General features: G+C 53.2%; 1 protein-coding gene across 4 annotated transcripts; it reads left to right on the top strand.

The window, feature by feature from the left end:
• Positions 1 to 273: 273 nt before the first annotated feature.
• ELAVL3 (ELAV like RNA binding protein 3) lies at positions 274 to 27,487 on the top strand. Of its 4 annotated transcripts, none has more exons than XM_055371848.2 (7): positions 274 to 720; positions 14,527 to 14,743; positions 15,076 to 15,179; positions 22,695 to 22,848; positions 23,020 to 23,245; positions 24,159 to 24,197; positions 26,448 to 27,487. In XM_055371848.2, the coding sequence occupies exons 1-7, from the start codon at positions 712 to 714 to the stop codon at positions 26,776 to 26,778; spliced, it is 1,080 nt and encodes a 359-aa protein (XP_055227823.1). In that variant the 5' UTR covers positions 274 to 711; the 3' UTR covers positions 26,779 to 27,487. The 4 variants fall into 4 exon arrangements, with proteins under 4 accessions (XP_055227823.1, XP_030863455.1, XP_030863456.1 ...); XM_031007595.3 differs by having other exon boundaries at positions 14,524 to 14,743; positions 26,427 to 27,487; XM_031007596.3 differs by having other exon boundaries at positions 297 to 720; positions 26,427 to 27,487.

The following is a 27,487-nucleotide window of genomic DNA, read 5'->3' as shown; positions in this document are numbered from 1 at the left end:
AGGGGAGCCCGTCTCGTGGCCCGAAAGCCAGCCCAAGAAGGGGTGCCAGGGTAGGAAGCAAGGGCCTCGAGGGAAGGAGGGCCCAAATCTGGCAACCCGAGCACCTAGGATGCGCTTTTGGGGGATTCAGAGTCCCGACCAGTGCGCGCTCACTTCCACCTGCCGCGCCGTCGGGAGCCGCGAGGAGGCGGAGCTCGGTCGCCGCAGCCAATGAGCGACGCCGGCGCTGGCAGCTGCTGCTATAAAGGGCTGGGGGCGGCGGCGGCGCGGTCCAGAGCGCGGAGCGCGCAGCGCGGGCCGGAGGGAGGGAGGGAGGGTGGGCGAGGGAAGAGGACTTGAACACACGGGACTGGACAGGACCGACCGAGGGGCGGCGGCGAAAGGCAGAGCGCCGCGATCTCTGTCGGGAAGCGCAACCTCCCCGGGCCCCGCGGGGCCGCGCAGGGGGCGTCCTCAACCCCGCGCCCGCTCCCTCTTTCCATCCCCTGCCGCCCGCAGGCCACCCCGGGGCCCGGCCATCCGCGCGCGCATCCCCGGGTTCGGGCCCGTCCCTGGCCCTCGAGGGAGCCGCCGCCTTCATCGCCACATCTGCAGCGGCCGCACCAGAGGCCGCCCGGGCGGGACCCCAGCGTGAGCATCGGGCGCCCCCCTAGGAGTGCACCACCCCCGGAGCCCCCCTCAACACGGACCGCGCCCGCCGGGCACACAAGAATGGTCACTGTAGGTATTCCCCTGTCGCCGAAAGGGAATCGGGACGGGGAGGAGTTGGGCCCAGGCTCCGCGGAGATTGGGCGGGTGCGGCGGGGGGGGTAGGACCAGGCCTAGCTAGGCCCAGGTTGGGGGGGGTAGGACCAAGCCTCGGGGCCTGAGAGTGGGCAGGGCCGCGCCCAGAGTGTGAGGGCGCTTAGAGCTTGGTCTGAGGGGGCCTTAGGGAGCCTGACTGCGATTCGGGAAGCGTCCGACGCCGCCCTGGAGGCGGGATTGCCCCCTCTCCAGCAGGCCTGATGGGGGAGGGGCCGCGGCGGCTAAGAATGCTTCCTCCATCCAGGCCCAGACCCCGCAGGCCGCCCAGGCAAACGCAGGGCCCGATCACTGGTGCAGGGCCAAGCCAAAGCGACAAAGCGTCCCCGAGAGCCCTGGGAAAGCGGGTGGCGTCGGATCGCGCGCCCCGGGCCTCGGCCGCACCCGGGAGGCGGGCGTCTCGTCCTCGAGCCCGTCGACCTTGCGGCAAGCGGGGAGGGGAGAGGAGGGGGCGCGCCCGGAGGCCCCGCGGGCCCGCCGCCGCTGCTGCCGCGTCCCTTTGTTTCTCGGCGCTTCTTCGCGGGCCGCAGCCTCGCGCGGGCGCCTCGGGCTGCGGGGAGGGGGAGGGGAGAGGAGGGCCCGCGGGTTGGGGGGGCACCTCTCGGCTCCCGGGTCTCCGCCCCCCGGGAGATGGGGTGGGAGGCCGAGACAGCTCCCCTAGGCCAGGTCCAGGCTCCCCACCTCGCCAAGGCTCTGGGCCGCGAGGTGACCTTGAGCGCGGCCCGCCCGCCTGCTCGCCCGCACCGCTAGCCCCGCGCTCGGTGCTTTCAGCAGCCACGGAGCTGGTCAGCTCCCGAGCGCGCAGCCCCTCCCGCCCGGCCACGCCCTGCCTGGCCACGCCCGGGCACGCCCATCTAGGCCCCGCCCCCAGGGCCCCGGGGGCCCGGCCTCGCCCGAGCCCTCGGATTCCCACTCGGCAGCCCGGGCGTATCCCGGGGGCGGGGCTGGCCAGTTATAGCCCCACCCCGGCTCCACCCCCGCCCCTGCCGCGCGACTCCGCTCCCCGCGCCGCCGCGCGTCCTTTGTCTGGTCCCGGCGCCTGGGCCTCCCTCTTCCACTCTTCCTATCTCTCCGTCTCTGCGTGTGTGTCTCTGTGCATTGTGTCTCTTTCCGGGCCCCTTTTTCGAGTCGTGGCTAGCACTGGGGGTGGGGGCATGATTGGCGCTCCCTCCATGCCTAAGCCTCTCCCCTCCTGGACCCTGGGACCCGCCCACCTGGCTCTGAGAAATGAGGTCCCGGAGGCCTGGCTCACCTGCTGTGTGACCTCAGGTCGTTCCTTTCCCTCTCTGGGCCTCATGCTGTTCACCCAGGTCTGGGAACTGGAGTGTGGCCTCCTGAGGACCTCAGAACTCCCGCAACAGTCCAGCATCTCCTAAGCGTCCTCTGATCGGTTCTCTCATTTGAAAAAGGAAACTAATGCACAAAGGGAAAGAGGGTGTGGTCAGAGGTCACACAAGGGCCTTGAGGACCTAGGTTCTCCAGTGAGCGAGCCCTTGGGCAGAGATGTATCATGGGGACAGGCTGGGAGGAAGAGAGGTGACAAATTAAGACCAGGAGGACCCTGCATTGAAGAAGGGCCCAGAAGTAGGAGGCTCAGTCAGCACCACGTGGTAGCCCAGTCTCACCATGCATAGCCACTCAATGCCCTATTGTCGCCGGTATCCATGCATCTGTCACTGTGACTGGGGCCAGGGGGCGCAGCTGGGGGCCGTGGGGGTCAGACACAGGAGGTTCTAAGAAAAAAGTGGCCTCAGGTGTGTTCACTGCAAAACCCGTACGTCAGATGTATGTGCGATGGTGGAAAAGAGGAAGAGAGAGTGATGAGGCCAGGGACACAGAACGGTTCAGAGAGAGGGCAGAACAGTGGAGAAGAGAGGGAAACAGAGGAAGAAAGAGGGAGAGAGAAACCAAAAGTCGGGGGAGACTTAGAAGAAGCACTGGAGAGAATGGGAAGCTTCCCTAACCCTCCATCTTTTATCTGCCCTCCTCCTCCCTGACTTTGCCACCCCCCCCATCTCTGTCTGGGGCCAGTCGCCAAAGTCCCTTTGATGCCCATGTAGCCACCATCCCAGGCTGTGCACTTACTGCAGGCTGGGGCAGGGCGGGTGTGGCCTCCATCAATCTGATCCCCATTATCAGCTCAGCCGGCTCAGCCACAGAGGAAACGCGACACTGGTCCCGCTAAGCTCTGGCACAGATGGGAGGGAGAACTGGTGGTGGCCAGATTAGCAGGCTAGGCCTCAAGAACCTGGGTCTGAACCACCCAGTCACCTCTTCACTCCGCTCAGGTTGGGGACACCATGGGAGGGGGGCAGCCGGTAACTCTTTCGGCTCTGGGGTTATCGGATCAGGAGTCAGATGTTGGCACCATCCCCTCCACCTCCTCCTGTCACCCTGGACAAGTCATAGGTCCCTGTGACTAACCCTCAGTGTCCCCATCTGAGAAATGGAGGAGACCCTTCATACCATTCACTGTGGTTGTGGGAGGTCAATGAAAACTTTGCACATGCTCTGTGGAGTTCAAAAATAGGATCTAGCGTGGTGGCTCATGCCTGTAATCTCAGCACTTTGGGAGCCCAAGGTGGGTGGATCACATGAGGTCAGGAGTTCGAGACCAGCCTGGCCAATATGGTGAAACACCATCTCTACTACAAATATAAAGTTAGCTGGGTGCGATGGTGCACACCTGTGGTCCCAGCTACCTGGCTGAGGTGGAAGAATTGCTTGAACCCGGGAGGCAGAGGTTTCACTGAGCCAAGATCATGCCACTGCACTCCAGGCTGGGCAAGAGAGCAAGACTCCATCTCAAAAAAAAAAAAAAAAAATAGGGATCTAGCATGTCCAGAAGCAGTGGCTTGTGTACTGCCAACTGCTCACTGGGCTCTTATAGCAAATATCAGCAACTCAACATAGAACTCTTACCTCAATGAGCTTAAATGCAAATTCAGAATCCATCTCCAGGGCCAGTCATGGTGGAGCTCACACCCGTAATCTCAGCACTTTGGGAGGCTAAGGCAGGAGGATCGCAGCCTGGGCAACATGGCAAAACCTCATGTCTACAGAAAAAGAGAAAAATTAGCTGGCTGGGTGGTGCAAGCCTATAGTCCCAGCTACTTGGGAGGTTGAGGCAGAAGGAGGTTAAGGCTTCAGTGAGCCATGATCGCACCACTACACTCTAGACTGGGCAACAGAGCAAGACCCTGTCTCAAAAATAAACAAGGAAAAGAAAAACACCACAAAACTCTTAATGAACCAGGATGCAAATTCAGAATCCAGCTCCATACATGTGAGACCTCTGTGCCATACCTTCCTTAAGGAAGAACAGAGAGGCATGGAGAGGTGACCTAACTGTCAGAGGACAGCATGAGGAGGGTGGAGTCTGACATGTGTAGCCCTCAGTAAATATTTGTTGAATTGAATTAATAGACTCAGCCGATGGAGTGAGTTTAAATATCATGATGCCCAGGGCACGGCAGAGAGCAGGTACTCGGCTTCGCTTTGCTGTTATTATTTTGTTATTATATTACTGGTCTTTTCGTTAGGGGAGTGGGCTCTAAAGTCCAAACCCTGGAACTGAATTCTTTTTATTTTTTATTTTATTTTTCTAATTTTTGAGACAGAGTCTTTCTCTGTCGCCCAGGCTAGAGTGCAGTGGTGAAATCTCGGCTCACTGCAAGCTCCGCCTCCCAGGTTCAAGTGATTCTCCTGCCTCAGCCTCTCGAGTAGTTGAGATTACAGGTGCCCACCACCATGCCTGGCTAATTTTTGTATTTTTAGTAGAGATGAGAGTTCGCTGTGTTGGCCAGGCTGGTCTCGAACTCCTGACCTCAGGTGATCCTCCCGCCTAGGCCTCCCAAAGTGTTGGGATTGCAGGCCTGAGCCACCATGCCCAGCCTGAATTCTTGTTTCACCACTTGCCGCCTGTGCAACCCTGTTCCTATTCCTTCATTTTTTTTTTTTCCTTAAGAGTCAGGGTCTCACCCTCTCGCCTAGGCTGGAGTGTAGTGGCATGATCACGCTCCCTGCATCCTCAAACTTCTGGGCTCAAGTTGATCCTCTCACCTCAGCCTCCCAAGTAGCTGGGACTACAGGCATGCACCACCACACTCAGCTAATTTTTTTGGAAATTTTTTGGTGGAAACAAGATCTCACTGTGTTGCCCAGGCTGCTCTCAAACTCCTAGGCTTAAATGATCTTCCTGTCTCAGCCTTCCCAGTCACCCTGTCCCTTCATTGAGACTCTCTTTCCTCGTGTATTAAATGGAGAAAGGAATCTCATCATGTTCAACGGCAGGAGAACCACCTGGAAGTTTCACATGAGGAATTTTTCCTGGCACACAACAGGCACCTCAATACATGGTTACGCGATCAGTTAAGTATTAATGTTAGGAGACGGGAATGCAGAGCTGTGCAGTGCATGTTACTGCATCACTGCGGGTGCCTTGCAGACATTGCTAATCAACCCAATGCATGTTCCTTTTGAGGCCGGATGTGTCTTCAGAGTAGTCCTCCAGGCAGCCCTCCCAGGAGCAACTCAGCCAGTTGGAGATGCAGGGGAGCTGACCTTCTGTGCCATCTGTTTTACAAGAGTAAATGGGCCAGGCGTGGTGGCTCATGCCTGTAATACCAGCACTTTGGGAGGCCAAGGCAGGCAGGTCACCTGAGGTCAGGAGTTGGAGATCAGCCTGGCTAACATGGCGAAACGGTGTCTCTACTAAAAATACAAAAAATTCACTGTGCATGGTGGCGCGCGCCTGTGGTCCCAGCTACTTCGGAGGCTGAGGCAGGAGAATTGCTTGAACCTGGGAGGTGGAGGTTGCAGTGAGCCAAGATTGTGCCACTACACTCCAGCCTGGGTGACACAGCAAGACTCTGTCTCAAAAAAAAAAAAAAGTAGATGGTGACCAGGTGCAGTGACTCATGCCTGTACTCCCAACAGTTTGGAAGGCAGAGGCAGGAGGATCCCTTGAGACCAGGAGTTTGAGAACAGCCTGGGCAACATAGCAAGATCCCATCTCTACAAAAAATAAAAGATTAGCTGTGCATGATGAATTGCACTTGTAGTCCTAGCTACTGGGGAGGCTGAGGTGAGAGAATCACTTGAGCCTGAGAGTTCAGGGTCAGCCTGGGCAACATAGTGAGACAAGGCATTGGCCATAATGATGAAAAACAGCTCTGCAAACAGATCCAGGACTGAAATGAAGTTCCCTATTCTTACGTCTCTGAATTCACTTTTGTCACCTGTAAAATGGAGAATGTGTTCTCAGTCTTTTAAGATTGTTGGGAGAGTAACTGAAAATATGCCTCAAAGTATTTCCCACAGTGCCTGGCACACAGTAGATGCTCAGTGTAGTGGAATGCTCATTAAAATAGCAGTATTAGGCTGGGCGCGGTGGCTCATGCCTGTAATCCCAGCACTTTGGGAGGCCGAGGCAGTGGATCACGAGATCAGGAGATCGAGCCAGATCGAGATCCTGGCTAACACGGTGAAACCCCATCTCTACTAAAAATACAAAAAATTAGCCAGGCGTGGTGGTGGGCGCCTGTAGTCCCAGCTACTCCGGAGGCTGAGGCAGGAGAATGGTGTGAACCCGGGAGGCGGAGCTTGCAGTGAGCCGAGATCGCGCCACTGCACTCCAGCCTGGGTGACAGAGCGAGACTCCGTCTCAAAAAAATAAAATAAAAAATAAAATAAAATAAAATAAAATAGCAGTATTGCCCCATGCAATGGCACATGCCTGTAGTCATAGCTACTTGAGAGGCTGAGATGAGAGGATTGCTTGAGTCCAGGAGTTGGAGGCTGCAGTGCACTACGATTGCACCTGTGAATAATAACTGCACTCCAGGCTGGGCAACATAGAGAGACCCCATCTTTAAATAAAAGAATATATAGGCCAGGCATGGTGGCTCACAACTGAATTCTTTTTTTTTTTTTGAGACGGAGTCTCACTCTGTCACCCAGGCTGGTGTGCAATGCTGGAGTGCAATGGCACAGTCTCAACTCACTGCAACCTCTGCTTCCCAAGCAATTCTGCCTCAGCCTCCCTAGTAGCTGGAATTAGAGGCACCCACCACTACGCCTGGCTAATTTTTTTGTATTTTTAGTAGAGACAGGGTTTCACCATGTTGGCAAGGCTGGTCTGGAACTCCTGACCTCGTGATCTGCCTGCCTCGGCCTCCCAAAGTGCTGGGATTACAGACGTGAGCAACCGTGCCTGGCTACAACTGAATCCTTAGCACTTCGGGAAACTAAGGTGGGAGGATCACTTGAGGCCAGGAGTTTGAGATCAGCCTGGTAACATAGCAAGACCCCATCTCTACAAAAAATTAAAAAAATTAGCCAGGCATGGTGGCACATGTCCGTAGTCCCAGCTTCTCAGGAGGCTGAGGTGTAAGAATCACTTCAGCCCCGGAGGTTTAGGCTGAAATGAGTTGTGATCATACCACTGCACCCCAGTCTGGGTGACAGAGCGAGACCCCGTCTCTAATAATAATAATAAATAATGTAGGTGTATTATGAGGTACAGATGATGGATGTGACAAGCCTGCTTTTAATTCCCATGATCATGCCCATGACAGACATAACTAACCAATTCCAGATGCTTTCCAGCATATGGCTTTAGCTCCTACCCCAGGCCAGTGTGACTATAATTTGGAGTTTGCAGCAAAATGGAGCAGAGGCTCAGAAGCACTAAGTAGTCTATCTGAGGACACACAGCTGGGAAATGTTAGAGCTGGCACCGTTCTTGGTTGGCAGTGGAAGTTGGAAATGCACACTCTGGATCAGAAAAACTCATATGCAAATCCCTGTTCCACCATTTATATGCTGCATGATCTTTGGCAATTTTTAAAATATCTCAGTTTCCTCATGTATTAAGTGGGGGTGAAGTGGGGGAGGAAAAATTCTCTTTTTAGGATTGTTGTGAATAAGAACAGAAAACTTGCATGTAGAGTGCTTTGCACAGTGCCTGGCACACAGTAGTAGCCAATATTTGGGAACAATTAAGATATTGGAGCTTGAGTCAGGGATGGCTGAGATAATATGTACCTGCTGGCTGTTTCTAGTTGTGTGGCCACAGCAGACATTGCTAATCAATCACAGTGATCTTTCCTACTGAAAACTGTGAGTGATTTCTTTTTCTTTTTCTTTTCTTTTCTTGAGAGGGAGTCCCGCTCTGTCGCCCAGGCTGGAGTGCAGTGGTGTGATCTCGGCTCATTGCAAGCTCCGCCTCCCGGGTTCACACCATTCCCCTGCCTCAGCCTCCGGAGTAGCTGGGACTACAGGCACCCGCCACCATGCCCGGCTAATTTTTTGTATTTTTAGTAAAGACGGAGTTTCGCCGTGTTAGCCAGGATGGTCTCGATCTCCTGATCTCGTGATCCACTCACCTCGGCCTCCCAAAGTGCTGGGATTACAGGTGTGAGCCACCACGCCCTGCCTCTTTTCTTTTCTTTTTGAGACAGAGTCTCACTCTGTCACCCAGGCTGGAGTGCAGTGGTGTGATCTCGGCTCACTGCAATCTCCACCTCCCGGATTCAAGCGATTCTCCTGCCTCAGCCTCCCAAATAGCTGGGATTACAGGTGCCCACCACCCCACCTGGCTAATTTTTGTATTTTTAGTAGAGACGGGGTTTCACCATGTTTGGTCAGGATGGTCTCAAACTCCTGACCTCTGGCGATCCACCCCCGCTTGGTCTCCCAAAGTGCTGAGATTACAGGCGTGAGCCACCACGCCCGGCTTCTTCTTCTCCTTCTCCTTTTCCTTCTCCTTCTCCTTCTTCTCCTTCTCCCTCTCCCTCTCCCTCTCCTTCTTCTTCTTCTTCTTTTTCTTTTTTGTTATACAGTGTCTCACTATGTTGCCCAGGCTGGAGTACAGTGGTGCCATCATGGCTCACTGCAACCTCCACCTCCTGGGCTCAAGTGATCCTCCTGTCTCACCATCCTGAGTACCTGGGACCACAGGTGCAAGCCACCATGACTAGCTAATTTTTAAATTTCTTGTAGAGACAAGATCTCACTGTGTTGCCCAGGCTGGGCTTGAACTCCTGAGCTCAACCAGTCCTCCCACCTCGGCCTCCCAAAGTACTGGGATTATAGGCATGAGCCAGCACGCCTGGCCTAAATGTGGTTTCTGAATTCTTCTTAATTCATTCCTCTAGGAAGACACTACCAATCAGTATGTGTGTTTGTTTTTGAGACGGAGTCTTGCTCTCACCCAGGCTGGAGTGCAGTGGTGCGATCTTGGCTCACTGCAACCTCCGCCTCCTGGGTTCAAGCAATTCTCCTGCCTCAGCTTCCTGAGTAGCTGGGATTACAGGCGTCCACTACCACACCTGGCTAATTTTGTATTTTTAGTACAGACAGTTTCGCTATGTTAGCCAGGCTGGTCTCAAACTCCTGACCTCAGATGATCCACCCGCCTCAGCCTCCCAAAGTGCTGGCTGGGATTACAGCCGTGACCCACCACGCCTGGCCCAATTCAGATTTTCAAGTGAGGGTAAACCTATGTGCCAACTGTGCCACTGAAGAAGATGTAAGGAAATGCTGGCTACTTGACCTTCTTATGTCCCTGACAGATAAGGTCAGTCAAATCCCAGCACTGTTTCCTGCTGATTTCTGAAGTGGCTTTAAAATTCTCCTCTACACAGCCCTTCATATAGCCCTTGCCAATTGTTCTGAATTTTCAGCAAAGTGAAACAGAGGCCCTAGCAGGCATATCCAAAGACGCATAGTGAGTTGTCAGAGCCAGTACCAGCCTGGTTGACTGTTACAGTAAGAAAATTGGGCCAGGTTCAGTGGCTCATGCCTGTAATCCCAACACTTTGGGAGGCTGAGGCATGAGGATTGCTTGAGGCTGTGAGTTTGAGACCAGCCTGGGCAACATAGTGACACCCCATCTCTACAAAAAAAAAATTTTTTTTTTTTTTGAGACAGAGTCTCTCTCTGTCGCCCAGGCTGGAGTGCAATGGCGTGATCTCAGCTCACTGCAAACTCCGCCTCCCAGGTTCAAGCAATTCTCCTGCCTCAGCCTCCTGAGTAGCTGGGATTACAGGCGTGCGCCACCACGCCCCACTAATTTTTGTATTTTTAGTAGAGATGGGGTTTCACCACGTGGGTCAGGCTGGTCTCGAACTCCTGAACTCATGATCCACCCGCCTCGGCCTCCCAAAGTGCTGGGATTACAGGCATGAGCCACTGCGCCTGGCTCAAAAAAAAAATTTTTTTTTTGAGATGGAGTCTCACTCTGTTGCTCAGGCTGGAACACAATGATGTAATCTCAGCTCACTGCAACCTCCACCTCCCTGGTTCAAGTGTTTCTCCTGCCTCAGCCTCCTGAGTAGCTGAGATTACAGGCGCACACCACCATGCCCGGCTAATTTTTGTATTTTTAGTAGAGACGGGATTTCACCATATTGGCCAGGCTGGTCTCAAACTCTGACCTCGTGATCCGCCCACCTTGGCCTCCCAAAGTGCTGGGATTACAGGCATGAGCCACTGCATCTAGCCCAAAAAAAATTTTAAAAATTAGCCAGGCATGGTGGCGCCCACCTGTAGTCTTAGCTACTTGGGAGACTGAGGCAGGAAGAATGCTTGAACCCAGGAGTTTGAGGCTGCAGTGAACTACGATCACAACACTGCACTCCAGCCTGGGTAACAGAGCAAGATCCTGTCTCTAAAAAAAGAAAAGAAAATTGTAGAGTGGTCTTCACATTCGGAGGGTCTGCATTTCATTTCCAGTGCCACAGCAGATAGCCTATGTGACTTCAGCACATTCCTTAACATCTTTAAGCCTCAGATTCTCCATCTATCATAGCAAAATTAACTTATACCATTTAATAATTAATTATTTTATTTTATTTTATTTTGAGATGGAGTTTCGCTCTTGTTGCCCAGGCTGGAGTGCAATGGTGGGATCTCAGCTACTGCAACCTCCACCTCCCAGGTTCAAGCGATTCTCCTGCCTCAGCCTCCTGAGTAGCTGGGATTACAGACATGCACCACCACGCCGGCTAATTTTTTTTTTTTTTTTTTTTTTTATTTCTAGTAGCGACGGGGTTTCTCCATGTTGGTCGGGCTGGTCTCGAACTCCCGACCTCAGGTGATCTGCCTGCCTCAGCCTCCCAAAGTGCTAGGATTATGGGCGTGAGCCATCATGCCCGGCCTTATTTATTTATTTTGTTACTATTATTTTTAGATGGAGTCTCGCTCTGTCACCCAGCCTGGAGTGCAATGTCACGAGCTCAGCTCACTGCAGCCTCCACTTCCCGGGTTCAAGCAATTCTTGTGCCTCAGCCTCCCTAGTAGCTTGGATTACAGGCGTGTGCCACCACACCTGGCTAACTGTTGTATTTTTAGTAGAGACGGGGTTTCACCATATTGGCCAGGCTAGTCTTGAACTCCTGACCTCCAGTGATCCTCCCGCCTCAGCCTCCCAAACTGCTGGGATTACAGGCTTGAGCCACTGCCCCCAGCTTTATTTATTTATTTTTGAGACAGGGTCTCACTCTGTCGCCCAGGCAGGAGTGCAGCGGTGTGATTACGGTTTACTGCATCCTTGACCTCCCGACCTCAGGTGATCCTCCCACCTCAGCCTCCCAAGTATCTTTGCTACAGGCACACAACATCACATTCAGCTAGTTTTTAAATTTTTAGTAGAGACAGGGTTTCGCCATGTTGCCCAGGCTGGTCTCGAGCTCTTGAGCTCAAGCAATCCGTCCACCTTGGCCTCCCAAAGTGCTGGAATTACAGGCGTGAGCCACTGTACCCAGCCAACTTCTACCATTTTAGAGTCTTTGTGTGAATTAAACAAACAGCATGTCCTTCTCAACATATACGTAAAAAAATGCTAAACCACCAAAAAATTCAGCAAATTAAATCAAGCAATGTATATAAACAAAACTGCAATATGCATGACCAAGTTTGGTTTATCCCATCAAGATTGGTTTAATATTAGAAAATCAATTAACGGCTGGGCACGGTGGCTCACACCTGTAATCCCAGCACTTTGGGAGGCTGAGGCGGGTGGATCACCTCAGGTCAAGAGTTCGAGACCAGCGTGACCAACATGGAGAAACCCCGCCTCTACTAAAAATACAAAATTAGCCGGGCATGGTGGCGCATGCCTATACTTCCAGCTACTCAGGAGGCTAAGGCAGGAGAATCGCTTGAACCTGAGAGGCGGAGTTTGGGGGGGAGCCGAGATCGCGCCATTGCACTCCAGCCTGGGCAACAAGAGCGAAACTCCGTCCCCTCTCCCCCGCAAAAAAAAGAAAATCAATTAACGTAATTCATGACATTAATGTATTAAAGCTAAAAAATGGGCTGTGTGCGGTGGCTCACGCCTGTAATCCCAACACTATGGGAGGCCAAAGCAGGAGGATTGCTTGAGCCCAGGAGTTCGAGACCAGCCTGGGCAATATGCCAAAACCCCGTCTCTACTAAAAATACAAAGAAAAAAAAAGTAGCCAGGCTTGGAGGCGCATAGCTGTAGCCCCAAGTACTGGGGAGGCTGATGTGGGAGGATTGCTGGAGCCTGGAAGGCAGAGGTTGCAGTGAACCAAGATTGCCCCACTGCACTTCAGCCTGGGTGACAGAGCGAGACCTTGTCTCAAAAATTAATTAATTAAAGCTAAAAAATGGTTTCAATTGATGTTAAAAAAAGTCAATAAAATTCAACATCCTTTTTAAAAAAAGTCTTAGGATCTAGGAATAAAAGAAAATGTTCTTAACCCGATAAAGGCCATCTAGAAAAAAACCCACAGCAAAGATCATGTTTAGCTGCAAAATGTTTAAAGCACCTCCCTTAACGGCAGGAATAAAGGGCCGGGCGTGGTGGCTCATGCCTGTAATCCCAGCACTTTGGCAGGCTGAGGCGGGCAGATCACGAGGTCAGCATTTCAAGACCAGCCTGGCCAGCCTGGCCAACATAGTGAAACCCCCTCTCTATTAAAAACACACGAAAAAAATTTGCCGGGCGTGGTGGTGGAAACCTGTAGTCTCAGCTACTTGGAAGGCTGAGGCAGAAGAATTGCTTGAACCTGGGAGGCAGAGGTGGCAGTGAGCCAAGATCGTGCCATTGCACCCCAGCCTGGGTGACACAGGGAGACTGTCTTAAAAAAAAAAAAAAATCAGGAATAAAGAAGCCACTATCACACTGTAGCCCCTGAAATGACAAGAAAAATAGATAACAGGTATAGACTGAAGATGAAAAAATAAAATTGTCAGTATTTGAAGGTGTTTTATGTTATACAATAAAAGCAAAAGAACAAAATAGCTCAGTGGGAAAACTGGGGGTGGCAAGGGGAGATGAAGGCAGGTAAATGACTAGTAAGAAACTTATGCATGAAGCAAAAGACATAATTAGCACATTTGGGATAGGAATTACCTTTGGTGGGAGGAGGCAAATAAATATGTTTAGGGAAGGGCTTATGAGGCTTCAAAGCTACTAAAAGGGCCAGGCGTAGTAGCTCACACCTGTAATCCCAGCACTTTGGGAGGCCAAAGTGGGAGGATCACCGGAGCCCAAGAGTTTGAGACCGGCCTGCGCCACATAGTGAGACCCCATCTCTACAAATAATTTTAAAATTAACCGGACATGGTGGCATGCGCCTATTGTTCCAGCTACTTGGGAGGCTGACGTGGGAGGATTGCTTGAGCCTGGAAGGTCGAGGATGCAGTAGGACTTAATGGCACCACTGCACTCCAGCCTGGGTGACAGAGCGAGACCCTTTTTCTAAAATAAAAGCTACTAAAAATGGGGCCAGACGCGGTGGTTCACGCCTGTAATCCCAGCACATTGGGAGGCGGAGGTGGGTGGGTCACCTGAGGTCAGGAGGTCGAGACCAGCCTGGCCAACGTGCCGAAACCCCATCTCTACTAAAAATATAAAAATTAGCTGTGTATAGTGGCATGCACCTGTAATCCCAGCTACTCTGGAGGCTGAGGCAGGAGAATCGCTTGAACCCAAGAGGCAGAGGTTGCAGCAAGCCGAGATCGCACCACTGCACTCCATCCAGTCTGGGTGACAGAGCAACCAACTAACAAACAACAACAACAAAAACAAAGAAAGCTACTAAGTGTTAGATTTACTTTTCTGAGAGCGAAAGCATTTATTTTATTTTATTTTTGAGATGGAATTTCACTCCTGTTGCCCAGGCTGGAGTGCAATGGTGCAATCTCGGCTCACCACAACCTCCGCCTCCCGGGTTCAAGCGATTCTCCTGCCTCAGCCTCCCGAGTAGCTGGGATTACAGGCATGCGCCACTACGCCCGGCTAATTTTGTATTTTTAGTAGAGATGGAGTTTCTCCATGTTGGTCTGGCTGGTCTCGAACTCCCAACCTCAGGTGATCCGCCTGCCTCAGCTTCCCAAAGTGCTGAGATTAGGGGCGTGAGCCACTGCACCCGACGTGAAAGCGTTTCCGGTGTGAAAACGTTTATTATTTTGTAAATGCACAGGTTGATTTTAGGCCCCTGTTTGCATATATAGTAGTCATATAAGGGATTTCTTGCAGTAAAAACATCAGGTGCTTTGTTTCCCCCCAGTGCTTATTCCAATATATGGAATCCCATCATTATTCCCATCATTAGAATAATAAAGTGACCCCTCCCCATGACGAAGCCCCTATAAGACATGGCTAATTCATCACCACCAAGCCACTCATTGCCACAGGCCCCTGGTGTGGGGACTGGGCGGTGAGCGGATGCGACCTGTTATCTCCAGCAGATACTGGGGGCCATGGAGTCTCAGGTGGGGGGGGGCCCGGCCGGCCCGGCCCTGCCCAACGGGCCACTCCTTGGTACAAATGGAGCCACTGACGACAGCAAGACCAACCTCATCGTCAACTACCTGCCCCAGAACATGACCCAGGATGAGTTCAAGAGTCTCTTCGGCAGCATTGGCGACATCGAGTCCTGCAAGTTGGTTCGGGACAAGATCACAGGTGTGGCTGCTGGAGTTGCGGGGGGGAACAGAGGTGGTAGCCTCAGAAATACAGAGGTGATGGGGGCAGGTGGGACCCTTGCTGAGGTGTCTCAGGGGTAATCGAGGCAGGAGGTGGTCTAGGGATGTGAGGTCTGATGGGGAGATGGGTATACCCCCTAGGTGAAGGTCTCAGGAGCGATGGAGGCAGGTGGGACTCTAGCATCGAAGGTGTCATCTGGAAACAGGAAGGTGGGAACTTGGTGGGGAGGGGACAGTCTCTCAGGCCTGAGGTGGGACACTGGCAGGTGTCAAGGCTGGGCGGGAAGGTCATCATTCTGGTTCTGCCCACAGGGCAGAGCCTTGGCTACGGGTTTGTGAACTATTCTGACCCCAATGATGCAGACAAAGCCATCAACACCCTCAACGGCCTCAAATTACAGACGAAGACCATCAAGGTTGGTGCCTCCTTCTCCAATCCCCCCACGACCGCCCACCCCAACTGACTGTCCCCAACCCCCTACTGCCACCTACCCGCCCCCACGCATCCATGTCCACTGCCTTTCAGGACTCATCCCCAGAGGGGCTCAAATCTCCCCTCCAAGGCTTCCTAGCTGGGGTGGGGGCAATGGCTTTCCCTCTCTAAACCTCAGTTTCCTCACCTGTCAATGGGGACAGTACTGGCTCCACGATCTCTGGAGGCTCAGGGAGTCAGCCAGGCCCTGTAAGGCAGAGTGACCAGGGTCCTGTGAGCAGTCCCCTCCCTGCTTTTGTCATGGAAATGGGGGTGGGGGCCCATCTGCCATCTGGAGCCTAATTAGGGTCTGGGAGGGCGGAATTAGGGGCGGCCCATCCCCCATCTTTGTGCAACGCCCCTCCCCCAGGACCTCCCTTCTCAGCAGCTGCAGCTGGGACCCTACAAGCCCAGGTTCCCTGGGGGAGAATCGTCATGGAAACCCCCCTCTCTGGGTTCGCCTGGGGGTGTTTGGGCTCCGCCCTGCAAATCTGCTCCCGGACCCTGGAGGAAGCCAGGGTCGGGGGGGTGGCCCATCTGGCCCCCAGTTCAACATGGGAACAGAGGTGCAGGAATCTCTTCCCTTTCCTGATGTGTGGGGTTGGGGGTTGGGGATTGGGGTGGGGGAGTGAAGTTGTGACCCAATGGGTCCCTTCATGGCCGAGACCCAGAAGCCCCAGGGCATGGGAACCCAGACCCCAGTGACATTGAGATGCAGCGTGTATGTGTGTGTGTGTGTGTATGTATATGTGTACGCATGTGTGTATGTGTGTATGCATGTGTGTGCGGTGTGTGTGCATGTGTGTATGTGTGTGTGGTGTGTGTGTGTATGTGTGTGGTGTATGTGTGTGGTGTGTGTGTATGTGTGTGGCATGTAGGTTTATTACGTGTATGTGTGTGTGGTGTGTATGTGTGTGGTGTATGTGTATGTGTGTGTGGTGTGTGTATGTGTGTATGTGTGTGTGGTGTGTGTGTGGTGTTTGTGTGTGTGGTGTGTGTGTGGTGTGTGTATGTGTATGTGTGTATGTGTGTGTGGTGTGTGTGTGGTGTATGTGTGTGTCTGGTGTGTGTGGTGTATGTGTGTGCGGTGTGTGTGGTGTGTGTGGTGTGTGTATATGTGTGGTGTGTGTTTGTGGTGTGTGTATGTGTGTATGTGTGTGTGGTGTGTGTGTTGTGTATGTGTGTGGTGTGTATGTGTGTGTGGTGTGTGTGGTGTATGTGTGTGTTGTGTATGTGTGTGTCTGGTGTGTGTGTGGTGTGTATGTGTGTGTGGTGTGTGTGGTGTGTATGTGTGTGTGGTGTGTGTGGTGTATGTGTGTGTGGTGTGTGTGTGTGTGATGTGTGTGGCGTATGTGTGTGTGGTGTGTGTGATGTATGTGTGTGTGGTGTGTGTGTGTGTGATGTGTGTGGCGTATGTGTGTGTGGTGTGTGTGATGTGTGTATGTGTGTGTATGTGTGTGGGGTGTGTGTGTCATGTATGTGTACGTGTGGTGTGTGTTTGGTGTGTGTGGTGTATGTGTGTGTGTATGTGTGTGTGGTGTGTGTGTGTGTGTGTCATCTTGAGTTGTGAGATACAGTGTTTATGATCCAGGTGTCCCGTGACTCACTGTGGCTCTGGCTGTGACACAATGGTTGTGGGACACAGTGTCTGTGCGAGTGGCTGTGGCCAGGCACAGTGGCCCACGCCTATAATCCCAGCACTTTGGGAGGCCGAGGCAGGAGGATCAGTTGAGCCCAAGAGTTTGAGACCAACCTGGGCAACATGACAAAACCCTGTTCCTAAAAAAAAAAAATTTAAATTAGCTGGGCGTGGCATCTTGCACCTGTAGTCCCAACTACTTGGGAGGCTGAGTGGGGAGGATCACTTAAGCTGAGGCGGCCGAGGCTACAGTGAGTCATGTTTCACCACTGCACTCCAGCCTCGGCAACAGAGCAAGACCCTGTCTAAAAAAAATATATATATATATATATATAGAGAGAGAGAGAGAGAGAGAGAGAGAGAGAGAGAGGGAGGAAGGGAGAGAGAGGCTGCTGTCAAGTGGATCTGTGTATTTAAGACTTCGGGTATATCCCTATGTGTCTGTAGGATAAGGTTTTTTTTTTTTGGTTTTTTGGTTTTTTGGGGTTTTTTTTGAGACAGAGTCTCCCTCTCTTGCCCAGGCTGGATTGCAATGGCGCGATCTCGGCCCACTGCAACCTCCGCCTCCCAGGCTCCAGCGATTCTCCTGCCTCAGCCTCCCGAGTAGCTGGGATTACAGGCACCCGCCACCACACCTGGCTAATTTTGTATTTTTAGTAAAGACGGGGTTTCTCCATGTTGGTCAGGATGGTCTTGAACTCCTGACCTCGTGATCCACCCACCTCAGCCTCCCAAAGTGCTGGGATTACAAGTGTGAGCCACCGCACCCGGCCCAGGATGAGGTGCTTATTATTTGACAGGTGCATGTGACACTGTGACTCCGGCTGTGACCTGGTGGGGCCTCAGGGATGCGTCTGGCTCTGGCAGGATGTTTGTGTGTCACTGCGATGTTGTGTGGGTGTGTCTACCTGTGCCCTGCTCTGAGGGATCGAGTGTGATATCGTGTGTTTGTGCTGCGCTGTGATGGGTATGTGGTTCTACGACCTTCACTGTAATTCTCTGAGACTCCCTCCTGAACGTTGCTGAGAATGTGACAGTGGCCTGTGTCACCCGCTGGCTGGTTTCATCTCTGAGGCTGTGCAGCGGGGCGGCACTGCATGGCCTTCTGTCTGTCCCTGGGTGTTTTTGCCTGTGTGATGGTGTTGCGCGGTCAGTCTGGACTGGGCGCTATGGCAGCTGCCTGCCGCGGGCCAGGCCCCATCCCAGGGTGGGGTGTGGGTGGAGTTTGGTCCATCCTTGCCCTTGGGAAACCCATGTCATGGAGGGATGGAAAAGGCCTGTGAAAACCTCCTCTGTGTCTCAGACGGTGTTGGACCTCCAATATCCACCCAGGATCTTACCCCCAAATCGAATCCCTCAACCCAAATCTGATTCATCAGCAAGTACCCTCACAGCTCCTAGCCCCATGGGAGAGAAAAAAAGAAGAGAAAACTGTCAAATACATTGACATGATTTCTTTCTTTCTTTCTTTTTTTTTTTGAGACGGAGTCTCACTCTGTCACCCAGGCTGGAATGCAGTAGCGTGATCTCGGCTCACTGCAACCTCTGCCTCCCAGGTTCAAGCAATTCTCCTGCCTCAGCCTCCCGTGTAGCTGGGACTACAGGCGCCAGCCACCATGCACGGCTAATCTTTGTATTTTTTTTAGTAGAGACGGGGTTTCAGCATGTTGGTCAGGCTGGTCTCGAACTCCCAACCTCAGATCATCCACCCGCCTCAGCCTCCCAAAGTGCTGGGATTACAGGTGTGAGCCACCGCGCCCGGCATGGACATGATTTATTTCTTAATTTATTTATTTATTTTTCTGAGATGGAATCTTGCTCTGTTACCCAGGCCGGATTACAGTGGAGCGCTCTCGGCTCACTGCAATTCCGCCTCTCAGGTTCAAGTGATTCTCCTGCCTCAGCCTCCTGAGTAGCTGGGATTACAGGCGCCCACCACCACGCCCGGCTAATTTTTGCATTTTTAGTAGAGATGGGGTTTCACCGTGTTGGCCAGGGTGGTCTCCAACTCCTGACCTCAAGTGATCTGCCCGCCTCGGCCTCCCAAAGTGTTGGGATTACAGGCGTGAGCCACCGTGCCTGGCCTGGCTGTGATTTTAAAAATCACTATTATGGACATGACAATGGCTGATGTGATTTTTTTTTTTTCTGGAGAACCCCGGTGCACAAAATTGTATTAATCAGACCCTGCCCCCCATTCACTCTCAAACTGCTTTGTCTATTTTGTTCATTTTTAAACTAGTTATTCCTTTTTTTTTTTTTATTTTGAGACAGAGTCTCGCTCTGTTGCCCAGGCTGGAGTGCAGTGGCGCCATCTCAGCTCACTGCAAGCTCCGCCTCCTGGGTTTACGCCATTCTCCTACCTCAGCCTCCTGAGTAGCTGGGACTACAGGCACCCGCCACCATGCCTGGCTAATTTTTTGTATTTTTACTAGAGATGGGGTTTCACCATGTTAGCTAGGATGGTCTTGATCTCCTGACCTCGTGATCCGCCTGCCTCAGCCTCGCAAAATGCTGGGATTACAGGCGTGAGCCACCGCGACCAGCTTTAATTAGTTATTTCTAATGGAGGCATACACTCTCACAACTCACTGTCCCAAACAAAAGCCAGAAGACAATGACCCCTATCTATCAGGAGGTTAATTAGAAGAAACAGAAAATAGAGGCTGGGCACAAAGGCTCACACCTGTAGTCCCAGCACTTTGGGAGGCCGAGGGTGGGAGGATTGCTGGAGCCCGGGGGGTCAAGGCTGTGGTGAACCATGATTGCATCACTGTACTCCAGCCTGGGCAACACAGCAAGACCCCATCTCAAAACAAACCCACAAACAAAAACCTCACTTAACAAGAAAAAGAAAGAGGAAAGGAAGGAAGGGAAGGAGGGAGGGAGGAAAGAGGGAGGGAGGGAGAGAGGAAGGAAAGAAGGAAGGAATGAAGGAAGGAAGGAAGGGAGGGAGGGAGGGAGGGAGGGAGGAAAAATAGATACGGCAGACATAAGGGGGAGAATTGCTGATGACCACGCCCCAGCCTCTTCCCCAGTCCCTGGTGACAGGTCACCCACTGAGCATTTGAGAGGTGGACTTCCCTACCATGCTTCCAGGACATTGATAAACACACAATGAAACAAGGTCACACAATATTCCCTGCTTTGTAAATAGACTTTTCTGTCCCCCATTTTACAATACTCACCAGTCACCACCGTTTCTGGGAAATAAATATATATGTCCATCTTTTTCTCTTTTTTTTTTTTAGAGACAGGGTCTTGCTCTGTAGCCCAGGCTGGAGTGCAGTGGTGTGATCATAGCTCACTGCAGCCTTTAACTCCTGGGTTCAAGTGATCCTCCAGCCTCAGTCTCCCGAATAGCTGAGACCATAGGTGTGCGCCACCACACCCAGCTAATTTTTTTTTTTTGTAGAGGTTGTGGCGGTGGAGGACGGGGGTGAGTCTTGCTGTATTGTCCAGGCTGGTCTCAAACTCCTGGGCTCCCTTGATCCTCCTGCCTTGAACTTCCAGGGCACTGGGATTACAGCCATGAGCCACTGCACCTGACCCACCATTTTTTTAAACACCTGCAGAGAGTTTCGTTGTTGGGTTGGACTATAATTAATAATGTGATTCAGACAACAGTGCTAAAATGTGTCTAATTCCTAGTTAGGAGAAGTGCTTTGCGAAAGAGTAACAGGGGTGGTGGGGGGAGGACACATTTAGACGAGAGAGGACAGGGAGGATGTTTCAACTGAGACCCAAAGAAAGAAGAGGAGGAAGAGCATTCCAGGCAGAGAGAACAGGCAATGCCAGGGCCCTGAGGCTGAGACATGCCTGGTGTGTTTGGGAAAAATGGGGGAAGTTCAAGTTGCTGGAACACAGTAATTGGGGCAGAAAGTAGGGGGGAGATGAGGGCAAGGATGTCATGGGGAAGAATGTGCAGGGTTTTGCGGTCCAAGGAAAGGACTTTGGCTTTTCTGCTGAGGAAGGTGGGAGCCATAGAGGGTTCTGAGCAGAGGGGGGATGCGACCTGGCTCAGGTGTTCACAGGTGCCCTCTGGCTGCTGTAGGGGGGACAGACAGTGGGGGATGGGAGCAGGGGGGCCAGGGTGGAGGCTGCTACACTGGTCCAGGTGATCAGTAGTGAAGGCTGGGCCAGGGTGGGACAGTGGCAGTGGGGTGAAGTGTGTGGATTCTGGATAAGGAGGAAGGTAGAGCCTACAGGATTTACAGTGGGTTGGATGTGCATGTGAAGAACAGGTGTCGAGAACAACCTGAACCTGGGGACATGAGCACTTAGGAGGACAGAGTTGCGATTAGTGAGTTGGGGCAGATTGGAGGCGGGCGGGAGCAGGAGGCACCCGTGCTGTGTATGAAGTGCCCTTGACACCCCCATGTGGGGCACCTGGATGCAGTTGCCACCAGGGGTGCAGACTGGGGACATTTGGGAGCTGATGACTAAAGACCTGAGTGTCCCCGGGGGGCCCAGTGTAGCTGGGAAGAGAAGGGGCCAGTGTCTTAGGTCCACTCTCTATAGAAGTGGGAAGAGTGGCTGGGTGTGGTGGTGCATGCCTGTAGTCCCAGCTACTTGGGAGGCTGAGGTGGGAGGATGGCTTGAGTCCAGGAGTTGGAGGCTGCAGTGCAGTATGATTGCACCTGTGAATAATAACTGCATTTAGCCTGGGCAACACAGCAAGACTCCGTCTTTCAATAAAATAAAAATAGGCCAGGCATGGTGGCTCACACCTATAATCCCAGCATTTTGGGAGGCCAAGATGGGAGAATTGCTTGAGGCCAGAAGTTCAATACCAGCCTGGGTAACACAGTGAGATCCTGTTTCTACAAAAAAAAAAAAAAAAAAAATTTAAAGATTAGCTGAGGCCAGGGGAGGTGGCTCACACCTGTAATCCCAGCACTTTGGGAGGCGGAGGCGGGCAGATCATGAGATCAGGAGCTCGAGACCAGCCTGACCAACATGATGAAACCCTGTCTCTGCTAAAATTATAAAAATTAGGCAAGGCGCGGTGGCTCACGCCTGTAATCCCAGCACTTTGGGAGGCCGAGATGAGCGGATCACAAAGTCAAGAGGTCAAGACCATCCTGGCCAACATGGTGAAACCCCGTCTCTACTAAAAATACAAAAAAATTAAAAAAAATTAGCTAGGCGTGGTGGTGGCACGCCTGTAATCCCAGCTAGTCAGGAGGCTGAGGCAGGAGAATTGCTTGAACCCAGTAAGCAGAGGTTGCAGTGAGCCGAGATGTCGCCATTGCACTCCAGCCTGGTGACAGAGCAACACTCCATCTCAAAAAAAAAAAAAGAAAAAAAAAATGCTGGCCAGGCGTGGTGGTGGGCGCCTGTAGTCTCAGCTACTTGCGGGGCTTAGGCGGTAGGATTGCTTGAGCCCAAGAGGTCGAGGCTGTAGTGAGCTGAGATCACACCATTGCATTCCAGCCTGGGTAAAAAAGTGAGATCCTGTCTTTAAAAAAAAAAAAAAAGGTCAATGTTTGTTGATGGACTGTCAAGCATGTGGTAGTGATGTGAGCCGGCTATTCAAGGATCCCTTTGGGGTCACATGTCACCCCAGGGAGACATGTCCTCCCTAGGTGGCAGGTCCCTATCACTCTATACAGGCAGTCCAAGTTGTTACAGCCACTGCCATGTCCCCTCTCCCATATCTGACTCAGCCCCACCCCACGGTGACAACTCTAGAGATACTTATTGAGTGACGGATGGGTCACTTCTGCTAACTCTGTGATGGTTTAGACATGGCCTCACTCTCTCCATCTGTGAAATGGGTCTCTGCCTCACCCCTGTCCATCTGACCCCCTCACCCAGGTGTCCTATGCCAGACCCAGTTCAGCATCCATCCGGGATGCTAACCTGTATGTCAGCGGGCTCCCCAAGACCATGAGCCAGAAAGAGATGGAGCAGCTCTTCTCCCAGTATGGCCGCATCATCACGTCCCGCATCCTGGTGGACCAGGTCACAGGTCAGGCAGTCAGGGAGGGTGCACCTGGCGGGGGCGCTGGGCAAAGTCAGTCAGGTGGGACCAACGTGGGGAAACCGACCAAGATGCCAGGGCATGAAGCAGGGAAGGGAGAAGTGGGGTTACACAGGAGGGGACAGGGTCGTCGTGATGGACATCCCCGCCCCCTGGCAGGTGTCTCTCGGGGTGTGGGATTCATCCGCTTTGACAAGAGGATTGAGGCCGAAGAGGCTATCAAAGGACTGAACGGGCAGAAGCCGCTGGGCGCAGCTGAGCCCATCACAGTCAAGTTCGCGAACAACCCAAGTCAGAAGACGGGGCAGGCGCTGCTCACCCACCTCTACCAGTCATCCGCCCGGCGCTACGCAGGCCCCCTACACCATCAGACACAGCGTTTCCGGTGAGCCCCCTGCCACACAGATGGCCCCAGGCCGGGTGCCCCCAAGCTTGCAACCCTCCCTGAACCCCATTCCTGCCGAAGGGAGGGATGCCGGGAGGGTGCGCACACATGGGAGCCAAGGAGCCTATCTGTCAGGTGCCAAGGCCAGCCACTCATATACAGCAGGCTCTCAATGTGTGCTGGCCACGACGATTGGCATTCTTGGTGTTAAAAGATTTTGGCGTCATCTGGGTTCCAGCTCTGGTGGCCCCTTTCTCTTTTGGGCACGTGGCTGTAGCTCTGTGCCTCAGTTTCCCCATCTGTAATAACACCAAATATTTCATGAGTCTTTGCTGTGTGCTAGACACCCTTATTCTTCTGCAACCCGATGAGAACAGAGCTTGTGTTGTCCCTGTTTTATGGACGGGGACCCTGAGGCACAGAGAGGTGTTGGGGTTTGCCTGGCCCAAACAGAGCAGAGACTCAAACCCAGGACCTGGAGTCCAAGCTCATAGCCACTCCAAGGGGAGACAATGGAAGCCCCTTGTGGGCCCCCGGGTGGCCGGGGCAAGTTACCCACCCCCTCAAGTGCTGCGAGAATGTTGGCTGTGGTAGTTACTGTCGCCTTTGTTAGGAGTTATCTTTCCCCAGGGATCCCAGCGCCTGGGCCCAGAGGGGACCCGCCAGCCAGGAGGGGGAGGATGGATGAGGAGGCCAGTGCAGGCTGGACAGCGGTGGGGCAGGCGAGAGGCGGTGCCTGAGTGACCACGGTTCCGTGCCAGGCAGTGTCTAGCCGGGCGGGCGGGGAGCAGGCAGGCGGGGGCAGGGCTCTGCTGCAGGCCTGTTGGGTGGGGGTGGGGAGGGCAGGCCGACGGTGTCACAGCAGGGGGGCATGACTGGAAGCCACCTCTGACCACCACCTCTGCCTCCACAGGCTGGACAATTTGCTCAACATGGCCTACGGCGTCAAGAGGTAACAGTGACCCCGCCCCACTGTCCCCACCCCTCACCATCCATGCCCCTGATGCACCCCTCCCCAGCTCACCCCCAGGGCTGCAGGCTTAGTCTTGTTTGCCTGGGTCTTGGAGTAGCATGGCCATTGAGAGATGTGACATCAAAGCCAGACGTGGTGGTTCTCGCCTGTGCTCCCAGTGTTTCGGGAGGCTGAGGGGCAAGGAGCACTTGAGGCCAGGAGTTCAAGATCAGCCTGGACAACATAGTGAGATCCTTCTCTACAATTTTTTTTTAAGGATTAGCCTGATACGGTGGTGCATGCCTGTAGTTCAGGCTACTCAGGAGGCTGAGGCGGGAGGATCGCTTGAGCCCAGGAGTTGGAGGCTGCAGTGAACTATGATGGTGCCACTGCACTCCAGCCTGGGTGACAGAGCGAGACCTTATCTCCAAAAATTAAAAAATGTGGCTGGGCGCGGTGTCTCATGCCTGTAATCCCGGCTACTCAGGAGGCTGAAGCAGGAGAATCGCTTGAACATGGAAGGAGGAGGTTGCAGTGAGCTGAAATCGTGCCACTGCACTCCAGCCTGGGCAACAAGAGCGAAACTCCATCTCAAAAAAAAATAATAATTAAAAAATGTAAAAGAAGATCTCAGTCTCAGTCTAGTGGGGGAGGGGACAGAGAAATGAATGGTGATGAAGGCTGTGAAGTAGAAGGGGTAACAGAGGCCAGGCGCAGTGGCTCACGCCTGTAATCCCAGCACTTTGGGAAGCCGAGGCAGGCGGATCACGAGGTCAGGAGTTCAAGACCAGCCTGGCCAAGATGGTGAAACCCCATCTCTACTAAAAATACAAAAATTTAGCTGGGCATGGTGGCAGGCGCCTGTAATCCCAGCTACTTGGGAGGCTGAGGCAGAGAACTGCTTGAACCCAGGAGGCGGAGATTGCAGTGAGCGGAGATCGTGCCACTGCACTCCAGCCTGGGCGACAGAGTGAGATTCCGTCTCAAAAAGAAAAAAAAAAAAAGGGGTGACGGAGACCCAGCAGCAGAGACCCCCCAGTCCCATCTGAGGCAACATCCACACAAAGGCAGAGTGGAAAGGGAGTTCCTAGCAGTGGGAACAGCCTGTGCAAAGAGGGCCAGAAGGAGCAAGTAGTTTGTTCCTCGTGGTCAGGATTGAATGGTTCAGGCCCTTGGGTCCTCCCTTCCCAGCTGAGGGGTTTAATCCAAGGGCGGAATTGCCAGTGAGGAATGTGAGTGGAGCCAATTCTGTCCTTTCATTAATTCATTCAACAGACACCTCCCAAGTGCTTACTAGGTGTTGTTCAGGGGCTGGAACAAACTCTTGCAGGGAAGATGAAGTTGATGATAATAAATATATGATTTGAAAAGGAAAGCCGGGTGCAGTGGCTCACACCTGTAATCTCAGCACTTTGGAACTCCAAGGCGGTAGGATTGCTTGAGCCCAGGAGTTCGAGACCAGCCTGGCTAATGCAGCGAGGCCCTACCTCTACAAAAAATTTTAAAAATTAGCGGGGCATGGCTGGGTGCGGTGGCTCATGCCTGTAATCCCAGCACTTTGGGAGGTCGAGGCAGGCAGATCACCTGAGGTCGGGAGTTCGAGACCAGCCTGATCAACATGGAGAAACCCCATCTCTACTAAAAATAGAAAATTAGCTGGGCGTGGTGGCAGGTGCTACTCGGGAGGCTGAGGCAGGACAATCGCTTGAACCTAGGAGGCAGAAGTTGCAGTGAGCTGAGATCATCCCACTGCACTCCAGCCTGGGCAACAGAGCAAGACTCCGTCTCAGAAAAAAAAAAAAAATTAGTGGGGCATAGTGGTGCACCTGTAGTCCCAGCTACTTGGGAAGCCAAGGCAGGAGGATTGCTTGAGCCTGAGAGTTCGAGACCAGCCTAAGCAACATAGTGAGACTGTGTCACTACAAATCATAAAAAAAATTAGCTGGGTGTGAGGGCGCCTGCCTATAGTCCCAGCTGCTCAGGAGGCTGAGGCAGGAGGATTGCTTGAGCCCAGGAGGTCAAAGCTGCAGTGAGCCATGATTGCACCACTGCACTCCAGCCTGGGTGACAGAGCGAGACCGTGTCTCTAAAAAAAAAAAAAATTGCATTGCAGGGGTCACACCATTCCAAGGTCATGGCACAGTCAGGGGTCATAAAGGTGTGAAGGGTCACAACGGGGTCAGAAGCATGCGGGGGGTCAGGGCAGAGCCCGCGTGACCCCCAAAGTAGTCCCCTGTCGCTCATCGCCAGGTTCTCGCCGATCGCCATCGATGGTATGAGCGGCCTGGCGGGCGTGGGCCTGTCGGGGGGCGCGGCGGGCGCCGGCTGGTGCATCTTCGTGTACAACCTGTCACCGGAGGCAGACGAGAGCGTGCTGTGGCAGCTGTTCGGGCCTTTTGGGGCAGTCACCAACGTCAAGGTCATCCGTGATTTCACCACCAACAAGTGCAAGGGTTTCGGCTTCGTGACCATGACCAACTATGACGAGGCGGCCATGGCCATCGCCAGCCTGAACGGCTATCGCCTGGGCGAGCGCGTGCTGCAGGTCTCCTTCAAGACCAGCAAACAGCACAAGGCGTGAGCCCATCCCGCCTGCCCTCCCACCCCCTCCCCGGGCAGCAGAGAGAGAGAGAGAGAAAGAGACAGAGAGAGAGAGAGAGAGAGAGAGAAGGGGCCCAAGAGAGACAGCACAGGCAGCCCCACGGACGACGCGAGGGCCCCACGTCCCTGCGGAAGCCACAGGGTGAGCACTCTGGGGTGGGAGGGTCTGCAGGGAATTGGGGGGGTGCCCGGGGATCCCCCGCCCCATCCTCCTGCCCCCACCCCAGGCTGGGCTGTTCACTCTCTCGTCTTGGTTTGGTTCATGGTGAAGGTTTTTGTTTCTTTTTTCGGCTAAAAAGAATGCAGAGATGTGCCCCCACCCCCACCCTCGACCACCCCCGATGGGATGGCTTGGGGGGCTCCAGGGGGTGCTCTCCCAGACCCCCTTGCCCAGGCCTCCCCAGCACCTAGGTGGGGCCTGGGGTAGGAGGAACAGGTTTAAAAATCCCCAAAAAAGCGAACCGTGAGGAGGGGTGTGGGCACACCCGGCCCAGTGCCCCCTGGTGGAATGCGGGGAGCAGGCAGTGGGGCAGGAAGCAGAAACAAAATGAAAAAAAAAGGGGGGGTGGGAGGGGAAGAAAAACTCTATTTTTGTAAAAAGGGAAAAAGACCTCGTGGAGAATTTTTACTGGGGATTCTTGAACTTGAAAAAAAAAACACAAAAAAAGACAAAAAAAAAAAAAAGAAAA

The sequence above is a fragment of the Gorilla gorilla genome, chromosome 20, assembly GCF_029281585.2.
Source record: "Gorilla gorilla gorilla isolate KB3781 chromosome 20, NHGRI_mGorGor1-v2.1_pri, whole genome shotgun sequence".
Taxonomy (NCBI): domain Eukaryota; kingdom Metazoa; phylum Chordata; class Mammalia; order Primates; family Hominidae; genus Gorilla; species Gorilla gorilla.
This window is presented reverse-complemented; position numbering and strand designations above follow the sequence as displayed.